This window comes from Spermophilus citellus (assembly GCF_964194105.1).
Source record: "Spermophilus citellus genome assembly, chromosome: 15".
Lineage (NCBI taxonomy): Eukaryota > Metazoa > Chordata > Mammalia > Rodentia > Sciuridae > Spermophilus > Spermophilus citellus.
The window spans coordinates 73,377,009-73,393,926 of NC_138195.1; the positions used below are offsets into that span (position 1 = coordinate 73,377,009).

General features: G+C 38.3%; 1 protein-coding gene across 1 annotated transcript in view; it reads right to left on the minus strand.

Annotated features, from left to right (window-relative positions):
• Positions 1-16,918, minus strand: part of LOC308634338 (cilia- and flagella-associated protein 43-like) — a gene marked incomplete at its 5' end in the record, with an annotated part of 78,960 nt that overhangs the window by 59,835 nt on the left and 2,207 nt on the right. Inside the window, 3 exons of the mRNA XM_081268172.1 lie at positions 2,953-3,103; positions 5,210-5,377; positions 13,486-13,582. Of these exons, the coding sequence (XP_081124298.1) occupies positions 2,953-3,103; positions 5,210-5,377; positions 13,486-13,582 (416 nt within the window). The remainder of the gene's footprint in view (positions 1-2,952; positions 3,104-5,209; positions 5,378-13,485; positions 13,583-16,918) is intronic.

Consider the following 16,918-nt stretch of genomic DNA (forward strand, 5'->3'; position numbering starts at 1 on the left):
AATAAATGTGATATTATATGGATTATGTCAGCAGATGTAATAATTTTCAATTCTGAAAGTTATGAAAGTTTTAAAAGGAAAGCTACCAATTATGCTTAAAAATATTTATTAATAACATAACCTCCTTTTTCATCACTTGAAGACTAAATATAAAAAGTTGGAGTCCAACTTAATGCTGCTTTAGAAAATGTATTTTTCCAGGACTGGGGCTGTAGCTCAGTGGTATAGAGCTTGCCTCACATGAGGCCCTGGGTTCGATTCTCAGCACCACATAAACATAAGTAAATAAAGATATTGTGTTCATCTACAACTAAAAAAAAAAAGAAAATGTATTTTTCCAAAATATGTTTTAATACTTAAGTTATAAGAAAAAGATTTATATTTATCAACTTCTGAAAAAAGAAAAAAAAACCTTGGGATGGGGGTGGGTAGATGGAAAAAGGAAACTGGATCCTTGACATTAAATTCATTATATCTTGGATCAATTTTCTGCCTTAGATTTCCCCACACTACAATGGGATATGTTTTTAATGCCCTAAATAAGTTATGTAATGTGACTCGGGACTATTTCAAGGCCTATAATGTGTACTTCTAGCATTAACGACTAGAAAGATAATGGGATTATTTAATTTTTGTAATATTGTAAAAGTCCACAGCTTGTAAGTTTTAAGATTGTTATATAGATTAAGTCATTATATAATTTTTCTGTGACTAGCACTCAGGTCACAAGAAATGACGTTCAAAGGAAGGAGTGAAATCAAGACACTTGAGATCTATTTTAGTCATGCTTTTTGCTTGCTGCACAACCATTAATGTTTTAGCCATTTTCCTCACTTATTTAACTATAAAATTAAAAAACTAAACTACTGGGAAAATTAATTCCTAACTCAAATGCAAGGTATTCTCTGTATGACTAAGAGATGTCAAACTATAAGTTTAACTTGTTGCTTTCAGAAGAAGTTTAAAATGCACTGGGTGCAAAAATCCTAGGAAATAAATATGTCTATTTATTATGAGCATTTTTAGCAATAGTAATTCCACATAAAATAATTAAAGGAGGTGTTTCATAGCATTTTCCACTAATAAGAACAATTGCCTGGATTTTAAATGTTTATGTAGGATTTATCATATTGGTGCAAAATGTGAAAGATGAGGGCTCCTGTAGAAATTCACTGTAGGAAAAAAGAAAACATTTGAGAAAGTTGGAATTTGCCAGTACTAGGCACCAAATACTAAACACAACCTATAACCATGGAGGTTCCTCTATTTATTTTTGCTTTGCTGCCCTCCTGTGGCTGAGTGTGGTGATATTTCCAAGGTGAAGACAATCTAAACAAAGGAATTTGTCATTATATCTTGGATCAATTTTCTAATTGATCTAATTTTAAAAAAGCAATCGTTGTCATTCACTTGAGGAAACCCAAAGGGTGTGATTCTTTTTTCTTACTTGTCAGAGAGATTTTACAATTCTCACACTGAGCTATTTTTAATATTTAGAGCTCAATTTTCTGCAGTGGTCAAAAACATTTGGAAACTTCCACCACTTTTATCCTCCGCTTACAGTTTAAAACAAGCATCAGTATAACACAAAGGATCCCAAGAGTGAAGCTCCTTACCTGCACCCCAAAGGTCTTGCACCACTTTTTTTTTAGTATAAAAATTCATTATTATTTTATTAAGCTTTTGAAAAAAAATCAGATATAAATTCACTCTGGGCAACTCTGCAATGCTTATGCTAATTAAGTTTACAATTTACAAATTTACAAAAGAAAGTGTGTGTGGGTGTCCCCAGGTATGTTTGGGGCTTGCCTAGTGGCCAGAGGCAAACAAGTAGTACCCTCTATCTGCTTCCTAAGGATGGTTCCCGGTCAGCTATTAGCAGGGGTTGCCCCAAAAGGTGTCCCCAACAAAAGCCCAAGAACTCTGCTCCCCAGAGGGAACCATGGTCTCTCCATCCAGTTGGGTCTTGCACCACTTTTGACTGTGCCCTGTCTCCCTCTTGAGCGTCACCACACATCTCATTTATCACTTTGTCCTCATTGATGCTCTCATCATACAGGTCTTTTGTCAGTTCCTCAAACATGCCAAATCCTCTTCTCCCCCCAGGGCCATTGCACATGCAGTTCCATCTACCCAATACACTAACTCTGCTTGTAACACTTCAAGTCTTGGTGTAAAAATCTTCCCAAAGGCCTTTCTCAACCAGCATATGGGAATCCCTTTCTTGCCACCCCATCCCCACTTATCCTGTTAACACAATCATCACATTTTGCAACGATTTTATGTCTGTCTTTGCTCTTGAGTTGTTAATGCTGTCTCTCCTGACAAGGACATCAACCATCTGAGGATTATGCCTGGCTGGTCACCATGTGATCCTCATTGCTTACAACAGCATTGTCACTACTTAGAAGGACTTGCCGGAATGAACCAGTGTGCAGCCTTTGACAAACTCTCCCTTTGGAAAGTTTTCTCCACTCTTTTCTATGTTCCTCTCTCCTGGATTTGCTTTTACTTCTGGGATCAGGCCTTCTCAGACCCCTCTTTCTCTTCCTGACTTCTGGCAGTCCACCTCCTCTCTGGCTTTTTCCTCTTCCTCTTACTTTGCCTGTTCATCACACTCCCTCTTGGCTCTCTCATGTGCTGTCTATGAAAATGATGCCACCATCTGCATCTCCTGACCCTGGAACAACTTGCCAACTTCCACCCAGCATCTCTACCTGGTTGCCTTCCCTGATCCTCATTACTATGTCCCAAACCAAAACCACACCTGGGCTCCCTGCTCTGCCACCACCCTCCCAGTCATCCAGACTAGAAACTCCAGTCTTTGTCTCTAGCACTCTCTGTGGCTAATCTGTATTAGAACCCAGGAGGATCCCAGCTATCCTACATGCCTCATGCCACAGTTAGACAATCAACTGAGCCATTCAACTGTTGGGCAAACAAGGTCATTACCCGGAAAGTTTCTGCCTCTTCACCTACTAGCCCAGCAATGGCTGACAGTGGCAGCACAGGTCCGTAGATGAGATCCTTGGGCAGTGAGTGGGGGAAAAGCACATCTGTTTCATTAACAAATGTGCCATCCTCTAGAGGCAGTTTTACCGACCTGTACAAAAACAGAAACATCAGAACTATCAGATTAACAGAAACTAATCTTTGATGCAACCACTGTTTATCAGTGTCTAGTCTGGATGACTGGGAGGGTGGTGGCAGAGCAGGGAGCCCAGGTGTGGTTTTGGTTTTGGACATACTAATGAGGATCAGGGAAGGCAACCAGGTAGAGATGCTGGGTGGAAGTTGGCAAGTAGATCCAGGGTCAGGAGATGCAGATGGTGGCATCATTTTCATAGACAGCACATGAGAGAGCCAAGAGGGAGTGTGATGAACAAGCAAAGTAAGAGGAATAGGGAAAAGCCAGAGAGGAGGTGGACTGCCAGAAGTCAGAAGTTTTTATACCTAAAAACACACAAGAAGATAAAAGCCAAATGGTATATCTTAAAATAAATAATCTGTCATAAAGGACAAGTTATGCCCAGTTATAAATTATGAACCTAGGGATTATCAAAATGCTCCAAAGCTAATAATCTAAAGCAAGAGTTGTAAATTTTAATGCTAACGGGTCAGGCAGGTGAGTGTGTGACTTGGCAGGGGAGGGACTATAACCAATAGGAAAATATTCCTTGTAAAGGTGGCAGATATCACTTAGTTCCAGCCAAGAGGGTTGTTGACCTGTGTGAAATTTTATTCCAAACTTTTAAGACAATATCATAACCTGAATGTTTATGAGAAATGTCTCAAATGTAACATTAGCAACTAATACAAATAAAAAAACACTGTGGGCTAAAATAAACATGTGTAGTCTGCATTCGGCTACCGTTGCAACCTCTCATATTAAGAATTAATTTTTAAATTTATCATATGTCAGCTTTTAATCCATAGTATGGTTATAAAAGTGGGTTTGGAGAATTTGTGGCCTCATACACTAAATTTAAAATTTTCTTGATTATATGTTATAAATGAAAAATTATTTTGAGAAATAAAGTACCTAGTACTTAAATGTAAGGCTTTAAGTGTTTTTGAATCCCACTTGCTACCTGAATCAGGACAATCCCCACTTTATCTGCTTATCAAAAAATCATACAAGTTAACATTCACAACTAGAGTAGTGTATTCCAGGGAAGCAAAGGGAGACAGAGGTGTGATAAATTAGTGACTGCCCTGACAAGGTTCTGATAGAGACGTCACCTACTTTGTTAAGAGAAGCAGTGTGTCGACTCTGCCTAGAGGTAGATTTGGCTTAGGACATGCAGAGTAGGGAGCAGAAAGAAGGGCCTTGCTTAGAGCTCTCCAGCTTGAAAACTTCTGCAGGGGGATGTGAGGGGGTAGATGTACTCATCACTTAAGGCAATTTTTCAAAAATTGCAATTTTAAGGTTACATCTGTTAAACATCTCGGTTTTTTTTTTTTTTTTTTTTTTTTTACACTTCTTGGAGTAGGATGGAAGTGGTCAGTTCAGTGGCACATTGAGTCTTTGACTTTTTTTTTTTTTTATGACAGAGTCATCCATTATCATCAACTATTGCCATTGTCAACAATTTGTTCCAGAATTTTTCTTTGACCTATTTTTAAACTTTATTTACTTTTTTAAAAATATGGTGCTGAGGATTGAACCCAGTGCCTCATGCATGCTAGGCAAGTGTTCTATCACTGAGCCACAACCTCAGCCCTGATCCATTTCTTTTAAACATATAGTGACTCCATTATATGTAACCATTTCTTTGTGGGTAATATGGCTGAATGTAGATTGTAATCTGTATATTTCCTCTAACAGTTTCTTACTTTTGATGTTTTACTAGAGCATCATGAATGTCCTTTGTGTACAATCATAGTATTTCAAAATAGGAGGTACAAATCAAATTTTGCTAAATTAAACCATGTTGGGAAAAGCTCTTAAAGGACTCAATACTTAAAAGAAACTCATTGGGAAATGAAAAAGAGAATCTTTTGAACTGAAAATAACCACTCTAAGGTAATGATATATGTTGAAAGATGTTATAACTTAAGCTCCGTGTGCATGTACACGCATGAGCATGTGCATGTGTGTATGTATGTGTGTTTAAAGGCACTTGATTTATCCAGTTGACCCAGCCATATTACATGTATGTAAACAAAGACCACCACTTGGTGGTTGTGTGGTAACAATGCCTCCTACCTTGCTTTGATATAATGCTCCTGGTTACTTCTTTCGATGGTCCACACATTCACTGTACTTGGACTTGATAAGCAGAGCTGGCGCCAGTTCATGGGATTAAAAGACAGCTGGCTCACATCCAGACCAGGCTGGGATTTCTTGCACAAGATGACATTGGATTCCCAGTTCCTTAGAGGAAAATAACATTTGAGGAAAAGTTAGTTTAAATCATGCTTTCAGAATATGTATCTAATTATTTTAATACATAAAATACATAAATTGGGACATAATTTATAATATAATTTATATAACTAAAATATAATCATATTTATATATGTGTTATATTATGACATTGATATAAAATTTGTAAGTATGCTTATCATTATACTGAATCCCTTTAAGAAACAAAATAACTATTTTTAAAATGTCACACTGTCTTATGCTACAGCAAGCATATTTTATTCTGTTTATTCAGTTTGCATTTAACTCAGCCAAATCTAGAAAATGGAATATATCATCACATTTGCTGAAAAATATATGTGGTGTCAAACTCTCTAAGCACTGTGAATGAATACCCTATATGAATTTGGGTATACCATACTTATCAATGTTAATTGATCATTTACTGAGATTTTAAAATCAAAACTGTAGCATTTTAAAATTGATTCATCAGGAAACAGGAACTAGTAGTTCCTAAATTTGTCAGTCAGCTCTGTCCTGCTCTCACTGTCTTCCACGACCACCACATCAACTACTCTCTTGCTACAGTCTTTGGTTCCCTTGATTCTTTGACTTTCTGCCTCAGATACCGGGCAGAGCCTGTCAACCCTGGGTGGATACAACCAATGCATGGACAGCTGGGGACATAGGAACAAAGGTCACAGGGCTGTGCCAGTCAGTGATACCATGAACTTGTGATTACCACTCCCACTGGACCCTTGGTACAAACTCCAATCCTGCTGTTTCTCTGGTTGGGTCTCTTGCCCATGCAAGCATTTTGAATACTCTCTCTCCTAGAGCCCCTAACTCTTCTATCTTCTTCTCAGTTTTAGTAAGTGGTCTTGATTCCCACAAAGAAAACAGCTCATTACCTGAGAATTCCCCCCCCCCACCAATACTTGCTGTCAATTTCCACACCCGTTAGGGTTATATCTTCTCTCCTGTTATAATGGAGGATGTGTCTTGCCTTCTACCAAAGGCCAATTTCACCACCTGTGCTGAATCCTACAGGTCTTAAATTCTTCAGAACATTCATTTATCTATGACTCCTTCTCTCCTGTATCTTCAGCCTCTCCCTGACCCCAGCCACTCCTTCCTATCAACATGTAGGTGCTCAGTTGCACCATCATTTAAAAAGGCTTCCTTCAATTCCAGGCATCCATGCCTAACTTCTTAAGTGATTTGTGCTAAACTTACTCCCTTAGCCCCTCTCTCTCATACCCCAGGATGTCTGTTTCTCCCCACCACCATTCCCTGGACACTGTTCGAGATGTCTACACAGATGTCTACCTTCATCCCAAATCCTACGGGCACACTTTTGTTCAACTCTACCTCTGCAGAATTTGACATTGCTTGCAGCTACCTTGTGGATTCTCATATTCCTCATACGGGGCACTTCATATTCTCTTTGGCTCAACTGTGCTTGACTACCTCTCTGGTTTTGTTAAATTGACTCAGTGATTTTCCAATTCTGTGGACATTTCTGCTTTGATTAGCTTCATGTTACCCAGCCAGCACACTTGGGCACGAGATGTAAGAGGCTGCAAGAAAACTGAAAGTGCAGGGGAATCAACATGCTGTGTTGTGAAGCTTTGATCAACTGGGTACAGGAGTCAGCAGATAAATTCTTGCCTCTTCTTCTTCCCTTCTTCAGTCATTTTCATTGCCTGGGGACAGTCTGTATTTATAGTAGTTCATAAAGCATCTCTGAAGGCCACTTTCAGTAGCGTAATCAATTGCACATGGTACCCAGTGATGGCTGCAAAGTAATTCTCTCTCATATTTGCCCTCCTCCTTTCCTACCATCCCCCTGGGTTGTGATTCCTATCAAAGAACAGGCTTGTGGGTTTTGCTTCAGCTATGCTTTCTGCAGAACCCAGGAGGCGGCATATTCTAGGACCCTTCCCAACTAGTGTTCCTCTTCCTTCTATGTCTGTTCCTTATGAATCTCCTCAGGGGTTCCTCTTCCTTGTTTAGTCCCTTCGATGGGTGTTTCTCTAGTTTCTCTTTAGTACTCTACTTGTGACATTTGAATGATCAATTTGCTTCAACAATACCCAAAATGATCTCTAGACTTCCCTGCTAAGCTTTAGTCCTGGATATTTCGTTGCATAAACATGTGTGTCCTCCAATATCTGTTAGCCATTTCTTCCTCTAAGTACAGAACCCCTGGATTTTAGATAGGCACATGGTTGCCCACAGTGAGGACCATATTTCCCAACATCCCTTTTGGCTATGGCTAAACTGCCAATGGAATTAGGTGGCAGTGGTGTGTGCAACAGAAAGTCTATGCCCTCCCTCTCATCTTTTCCTCTTCTCTCTAGCTTCTCAAAATACATGGGTAGCACCCCATTTTAGACTGGAGATGGTGGCAACACCTTAGGAATGACAGAGCAATAAGATAGTAGGAGATTGGCCACCAGCACTGAGGAGCTACCAATACTATCCAAGGGCAGCTCGAATCCAGACAACTGCATGGGAGAGAAACTTCTGTTGGTGATTTGTGTTTCTGTTTCAGCAAATCAGCCCCAACCTTGACTGATATCTACCCAATGGGCATCTCCATTTATACCTCATGCACCTTCAACTCTGCCTGCCCCCTCAACTCTTCTTCCCCTCCTGCCTCTTTCAACTTGTCTCTTCCTAGGCCCTCAATATCTTTCTGAGTAATGTCTCCAGATTGCCCAAGTCACAATTCTAGGTTTAGCCCTCAACCCATTCTTCCCCTTCAGCACCACACCCAATATTCAGTAGGTCACCAGGTCTTATGATGCTACTCCTAAACACCCCCCAAACATCCCCACTGTCCCTTCCTCACTCACGCCATGTTCATCTCTGCCCTGTTCCAGCAGGCCTTCAAACTGATGTTTATGCTTTGTTGCCTGCAATATACCTTCCGAAATATGGCTGGAAGCAGTCTTCTTAAATGCAGATATGCTTATGTTGCATCCCTGCTTAAAACCTCATAACAGCTTCCCATTGCCTTAAAGATAAAGGATGTGCCCGTTGGCATGGCTTATATGTAAGGTGAGTCCCTTTCCCAGAATGCCCAGGATAAACCCAGTTTGTGTCTGTCCTTTATATTAATTATTGATAACATACCCTTTCAGTCTCAAAAGTGTCCTGTTTGCATGACCAACTATGATCACCTATTTATAAGGCTGCTCCTGAGCTGGCTGCAGACCACCCCTCCAGACTTGCCTCTTTCATGTCTAATCTCATTTCCCTTATTATGCCCTCTTAATTAGAACCTTCTGCTTGAAATCCTCTTCCTTCCCACCATTTAAGGTTGATTCCTACTCAACGTTTAGGTGTTGCTTTAAATTGAATTGTACCCCCCATTCATATGCTGCTGTCCTGATCCCAGTATCCTCAGAATGTGATCTTATTTAGAAACAGGGTCTTTACAGAGTTAATCCAGCTAAACTGAGGCCATTAGTGTAGGCCCTAGTACAATGACTGGTGTCTTTATAAAAAGGGGACATTAAGAAACAGATGCACACACACATACACACACACACACACACACACACAGAGAGAGAGAGAGAGAGAGAGAGAGAGAGAGAGAGAGAGAGAGAGAATGCCATGTGAGAATAAGAGATCTGGGTGACACCAAAGATGGCCAAAAACAGCAGAAGTTGGTGAGAGGCATGGAACAGGTTCTCTCACAGCCCTCAGAGGGAATCAACACTCTGATCTAGGAATTCTGGTCTTTCAACTTGAGACAATGGATTTCTGTTCTTTTTTGTGGTACTTTGCTATGATGAGTCTAGCAAACTAAGACAGGTATTGACCTGAACATCATCTCCCTTCCCCAGGAAGCCTTCCCTGACCACCCATTCCATCCTCAGATGAGAGGCCCCTTCTCCATGCTCCCATGGGGAGCTATGAAAATGTTCAGACCCCTCCAGGTTTTAACCCCACTCAGCAATTCACCAGCTGTTTAAATTTAAGCTAGTGGCTCATAAAAAATTCAAACTGGAGAAAGAAAAGATTGCATTGGTTCAGTTTCTCATATTATGCCAGAAAGCATTTTACAACATAACAGGAGCATAAAACAGACTTTGTGCCTTACTTTCACCATTGTCTGACACTCCTAGGAATGGAACTTTATTGTCATAGTATCTTGATTGACAGCCCCCATGTGATAAAGGCAGGTATGATTTTATAAGTTAGAGTTTAACTCTGGAACAGATATAATGCTGTGACTATATTGCCTGATAGATTAATTCAGTTTAAAGTTGCTACAGTTATAGAGACCTCTGGAAAGTTAACCATTCTTGCATGCAACCTAGAAATTTTCTTGAGTCATTCTTTTTGCTAATTCTGGTTGGGGGTGGATAGGGGATGGTTTGGGGGAAGAGTTAGGTCATAAAGAAAGAGCCTTCATGAAGGGGATTGTTACCCCACCTTCTTTTTGTTTGTACTGGGGATTGAACCCAGGGGCACTTAACACACATTCCCAACCCTTTTTCTTTTTTGAGACAGGGTCTCACCAAGTTGCTTAGGGCCTCACCAAGTTGCTGAGAATGTCTTTGAACTCTCCATCCTCCTGCCTTAGCCTCCTGAGCCACTGGGATTAGAGGCCTGTGCTAGTGTGCCCAGCAATTGTTACCCTTATAAAAGAGATTACAGAAAGTTAGCTCATTCCTTCCACCATGAGAGGACACAGGGAGAAGGCGCCATCTACAAATCAGGAATCAGGCTCTCACCAGACACAAAAGCTGCCAGTGTGTTGATCTCAGACTTTCCATTCTCTAAAATTGGGAGAAATAAATGTCTGTTGTTTATAAGCCATCCAACCTAAAGGGACTGTGACAGGAACAGCTTCTTTTGTCTTCCTGCTGGTTCCATTATTAGGGAAAAATATAAAACTTCTCTGCATGCTCACCAACTGTTTGAAAATTCTGTTTTAATGTCTAACCTCTCTGAAGCTTGCTTTCTTTAAAGTGAGGACTAACCAGTGTGGATGTACCATGGATTTTTGTGGGGATTAAATGGGTTGATCCATTTGAAATCTCATTCTCTGATGAAACTGGTGATGAGCATAGCAGTGGATCTGCCTAATGCCCTTTGCTGATGGATCCCAGATATCCCAGACATCCCCAGCTGTGACTATAGCATGAGGTCATTCTTTTCTTACTTTGAAATGTATTTTTTCAAATTCTCATTTTTTTATTATAGAAATAATACATGAATCCACTGTGTTCTCTTTAAACATTAGAATGTAAAGGTGAAATTCTCCTTGGACATAGTTCCTTCCAGGGGTTGAATCAGGGTTCAATTGCAGCATCATATATCTGTTCCTAAGTTTAATTTATAAAGTCACGCCTGCCTTTATTACATGGGGCTATCAATCAGGATACTATGATAACAAAGTTCCATTCCAAGGAGTGTCAGATAAAGGTCAAAGCCTGGTCATGTTCCAATAAAATGTAATGTATTTATTTTGGTGAGCTGCTGTCACCTCCTCCCTGTTCATCTTACAGCTCCCTCTTGCCCCAGCAAAACCTCTTGGTGAAGCCTCAGGCTCTTGGTCCCCCATCATAGGATTAAATCCCACTCACATATTCTATGCAACAACCTAAGGTGCCACAAGGCTGCTCCCAGAGCTTCCAGAACCTGTGGTGCCACAGCAGAAATCTAAAGAAAAGTCCATCTCCCAGTTCTGCCTACTTTCATTCATGGGGCCCTAGGGCATCTGTGCTAGTGCCTGGCCTCAAGAAGAATCTCCTCACAACAGAGTCATCTCTGGTCTCCCTTCAGCAGCTGCTCTGTCCTCCTCTGCTCTCCTCACCCCTGCCCTCTTGTTTCTCTCCTCCAACACTGATTCCTAAATAGACATTTTCATGAATATTGAGATATGCAAAAATTAAAGGGGAACGGGAGTGTGGGGGAGAGACTGCCCTTAAGTCTCTGTCCCACCTTGTCTATCAAAAATGCTTCACCCATTACAGAAGTCTCAGGCTTCCCCAAACTATGTTATAAGATGCCTAAGAAAAGAGACATTATATACCCAGCAGAAATCAGGGGATAAACATTTACTGGATTCCAGTGAGCAAATGCAGCTGCCCATAGGGGCCAGGAAACTAGTGTAAAGGAATGAAATGTCTTGAATATACACTTCTAAGTCAGGGGGTAGCAAACTCTTTCTATAAAGAACCAGACAGTAAATATTTCCAAGTTTTGTGGTCCATATATGATTCCTATAAGAACACAACTCTGGTGTTATAGAACAAAAGCAGACATAGACAATATATAAGCAATTAAGCATGGCTATGTTCCAATAAAACTTTAATAAAAAAAAAAAGAGGAGAGCTATCCTTGCCTTATGGGTAGTTTATGGCCCCCATTTGGGATTGTAGAAGCCACTGTGACCTTCTAGAAGAGTGAGCAACCACACACAATAACACATATGAGACTACTGCCTTGTGGGACCATAGGTCCAGAGTTGCCCGTGTTCAAGAGAAGCCAGATAATTTATTCTCTAAAAGTTTCCAATTTATAAAATATTCTGTGGCCCAAACAAAACATATTCCAGTCCAGAATTAGCCTAAAGATGATGACTTCTTATTCTCTGACTTAAATAAATACCTTGATAGATATTGTGCATACTTATACTGAGTGAATTCTTGGAAAATATTTAGTAGAGGAGAAATTGAAGCTCAGCTTCTCCAAAATCACACAGCTAGCTATTTATGGGGTCAGGATTCAGGCCCAAGTCTGTTGTTTTAAATAACCTGTTCATTCCTGGTCAGTGCTATTTTTAGCATTCACAGGTTGCACGTATGAAAGGTAAGTGTAGTCTTCTGCTTTTGGAGCCATCAGAACCTATGCCCTTGTCTTCTCTCCCCACGTGCTTTCTATCCTAAATTGTAAGATAACACATTTCTGTTGGTAAAGTCACTCAATTTGCAGTACTTTATGACAAAAGCCTTAGCAAGCAAATACAAAGATAAACAAATTATGGTATCCCCATACCACACACTAGAAAGGAACAACCTTGGATACACAGCAACAGGGGTGAATTTCAAAGCAACTATGCTGCATGAAAGGCGGCAGACAAAATAGAATATATATACACTATCTAACTCTGTGAGATTCTAGAATAAGCAAATAATCTACAATGATAGAAACACATCAGTAATTTCTTGGAAATGGGGTAGAGACAGGACAGAGACAGGGATAAGTGTATATATTGCAATAAGGAGGATCTCAAGCAGTGCAGGGAAATTTTGCGGGGTGATGGATACATTTATTGTCTTGATTATGGTGACAGCTTCATAGGTGTGTATGTAATTTGATACTTAAATTGTATGCTTTATATATAAGCAGTTTGTTATATGTTAATTATATCTCAACTGTTCTGTAAAACTCTACATAAACTAAATACATATGTCTCTCTGAATCTAGATTCTTACATTTTTGTACAAGAAATGCTGGTAAGTACCAGTGTCCTCAGTCATTTCTAGAACATTTTGTACTTTCCCTTAATAAAACAAATTCCCCCCTGCATGGATTTATATCATGATAGAAGAGTGAATGCAGCTGTGAAGTTGGCCTTGGGAGATGAGCCAGCGTGGATCAAGATGTGTCTAATCCACAGGCAACTGTTATAAAGGTGGCAGGATATCATTCTACTGTCAGCAAATAATTGTTCTAATGTCTCCATAATTACTTCAAATGCAGGTCTAATGCAGAGACCATCTCAAATTCAGCGTTCATTGAAAACATGCTACCAACTCAGCAGTATCATATGTTAAGAAAAGGTGTATAATTATACATATTTATAAGAATATACTTATACGTACATATAATATATATAATATATTCTTTACCTGACAAAGGAAATATTGCAGCATCTTAATAAAAAGAGAAAATCAATCATTATTTTATAGTTTTTGCTCTGCCTAATTTTATGCCTAAATGTAACAATTATATTAGACCTTACAATCAGGATTTTTATTTATTCCATTTTTCCTTATTTCAGATTCTAATGTATATTTCCTTTGATAAAATCCAAGAGAAGATTCAAATGTAATCCAGTGAAAAGAATTCTTCAGGATGCTGAAACTTACCAGAGGGCCAGTTCAAATTCTGGAAGAGAGGAGTAACTAGCCAAGTAGGTGCCACAGTAACTGAAGGTAAGTAAAGTGTAGTCCAGAAGAATGTTGCCTAAAATATAAAATCCATTACAAGGATTTGGTTGGCATGTTGGGATTAACTATGGTCTTATAGCTGTTTCTTTTTTCTAGTGATCTTTACATCATTCTAAAGCATTTAAACAACTGGAGTAAGAGATCCCCTGGCTGACTTCTAAGACTATGAACAGAAAGCTAGGAGTAGAGTTAAGATTCATTTTTAAAAGATATTAGAATGAATTAAGACCAGCAGTCACTGTCTCTACTCTTTGGTGCAGAATGGAGGATACTGCACCATAAATGTCCCAGCATGATTTGAAATAACCCAAGAGCCATGAAGTATCCCATCAATAGCAGTTATTCAAATTTTACCTTGAGGGGTAGTAATAATTCTAGCTTATCTCCATGTTCTATTTCGAGGCCATATTTAGCCCCTCAGCTTAATATTTTCCAATTCTTGGAACTTCAAAAAGCTCTGTTCTGATTTGTACATCAAGTTAAAGAAATGCAACTTTACTTTAAAAGAGCTGGGTGTGGTGGTGCACACCTATAATCCCAGCAATTTGAGAGACTGAGGCAGGAGGATCACAAGTTCAAGGCCAGCCTCAATGACTTAATGAAATTAAAGTCTCAGCAATAACAGTGTTTAAAATGTGCACCCTGGGGATGCTGAAAAAGAGTAGTGTCTGTTTCTGCTTCCCAGGATTGGGGGTGTGATTTCCTTCGCTTTTTCTACTCAGGTGGGTCTACAGGTACAAGTTTTGGTCTGCCTTTATATTCATCACTTAGTCTATGTATTTTCAATGGCCCCGTTTCCAATTTTTTTGCCTTTCTCATTTTACCTGACCATAATATAATCCTAAAATGTAAATTTGCCATTAATTGAATCTATTTAGCATAGTCTAATTAACAAAGAAAGCAATATATACTAATGAAGCATCCATGTAAAAATAAAATTTTTTTCTGTGGATGAGGCCTTAATAGAATGATTGCTATACAGTTGCCCCTGATAATTGAAAACTATTAATTGTATATACATTTTAAATTAAAAATATGATTTTTTGAAGAAAATACAAAAAAGGGGGGAGGAGGGGAGAAAAATATATTCTCTGTGATTCTATCACCAAATTTGGAAAATTTCTTTCTGGTATTTTCCTCTATTTATTCACTTTAAAAGTACATGTTCTTTAAATGTAGTTTTTGTAGCTATAATCATGGCTTGAATACTATATATAATAAATACTCCATTCACAATGGAATTTGGGTTATACATACAGTTGAGTTCTATTGGTTTTTTTTGTTCATATTATGTGAGCATTTGATCATTAATGTTTCTATAAAAATGTAATCCTTAGTGCTTGTGATAATACCCCTTTATGGGAGGTTTTAACTTATTTGCCATATCCATATGGGCATGTGGGTTATTTTCCATCTTTAGCTATAAGGACACTACTCGAAACTCCTTTGTGCAAATCTTTGACCACATTTCTGATTACTGTATTTCCTTAAACTTGAACTCTTTTTCTTGTAAATATTTCCCAGAAAGACTCTATCAGCTAATACTCCCACTTTTGGCAAAAAAGAATGCCACCAATTTCACTGTACTCTGCCTAGCAATCATGATCTTTAAAAAATTGTGACCTCAATTGGCATAAAAACAGCACCTCAGTTTACACTTTTTAAAGTGAATATTGAGATGGGACTTTTTCGATGTCTTTGGTCATTTGTAATCTTTTGTCTAGGCAAGTTCCTTTTCCATATTTCTCCAGAGATGTTTGTCTTTTTACTTATAGTTTCATAAATTCTCTGAAAATATTTGTTCCAAATATTTTCCTTGGCATGTTGTCTTTTAATTTTGCAAGGTATTTTTGATGTTCAAAAAGCTTTAAATTTGTATGTAATTAAATATGTGAATCTTTTATTTTTAATTGTGTTTGAATCATTTCTATGTTCTACCACATTTTCTTCTACTTTTCAAATGGATACATGCTTTAACGTATAGCATATACGTTAAATGAGTATATACGTTAAATGAGTTAAATATGTTAAACGAGTATCCCATTTGATACTTTTGTTCAAATATTTTTTTCTTAACATCATTGTTGAATAATTCATATCCTTTTTGTGTGAGAGTTTCCTTCACCATATGCTTAGCTTTTCTAAATTTTGCCCACAACTCCTTTACAGACCTGGAGGTCCCTGTACCAAAAGCACACTACTAATTATGATAGCACCAAGATGCTACAAAGACCTTTTGTCTTGCCTCCATCCTCTTTCAAATTATGCTCTTTTCTTTTTTCCCAGATTGACTTTGGATCATTTCAGTATTCCTTGTTTCTAAAATAAGATAAACCTATGAGTTATTTTCTGTAACAAATATTAGAAATAATATTTGTTTATAATAACCAAGTTTTCCAGCCAGGAATATATGTCTCTATGGAGTTAAATACTTTAGTGATATTGTTTCTTCATCTAGTTCACTATTATGTTTTTGGATTACTCCTAAGTATTTAAATCTTATACTTACATGGGTATGTATTTTAAAACCATCTTACTGAAAATTCTTTTATTGGTCATAGCAGACTATTGCATCACCCATAAGCTGCTTTCCCATAGTTATATTTTTTTCAGTTTTATATTTTGTTGAATTGAGTAGGACATCAGAATTGGCTATTACACCATTAAATAACAGTAGTAATAATAGGTATCCTTGATGATTTATTCATACTTTCATCGTGAATTCTTTTAGGGTTTCATTTTTTGGTATGTACATTGGCCACCAGCTTGAATTAATTTCTGATTGCTTGCAGAGGGCTATGAACAAATAAATAAGCTGGAGAATTTTTAAGGGTGAAGAGTGGTTATAATAGTCCACGTGGACAGTTCCTAACATGAGAATGGATTATATTTAAAAAGTTGTCTTAATCTGTTGAGAACACAGATATATTTACCCACAAATAAAATGTTTTAATTTTAAATAAATGTTATTGTGCCATTTTCTGATGTCACCCAAACACTCATTCAACCTACAAGATTTCAGAACTAAGGCCAGCATGAACTTTCTGACTATGGTGTATTAAATGTGAGAATTGTTACATGGAGGATCAGGAGATGTACAGCAGCTCAGACTTGGTCAACTGTATCCATGAATAAGTCAAGAGTAGGTCAAAAAGTAGGTAACCCTGATGAACAGTGAGTGTGTGTGTGTGTGTGTGTGTGTGTGTGTGAGAGAGAGTGTGAGTGTGTGTGTATTTCTTCATTACCACAGCCTTAACATTATCCCAATTTAATGGGTGAGACTTGTCCTTATAAATTATACAAACATCAATTCACCTGAATTTTCAATAAATCATCAGGAAAGAAAAAAATC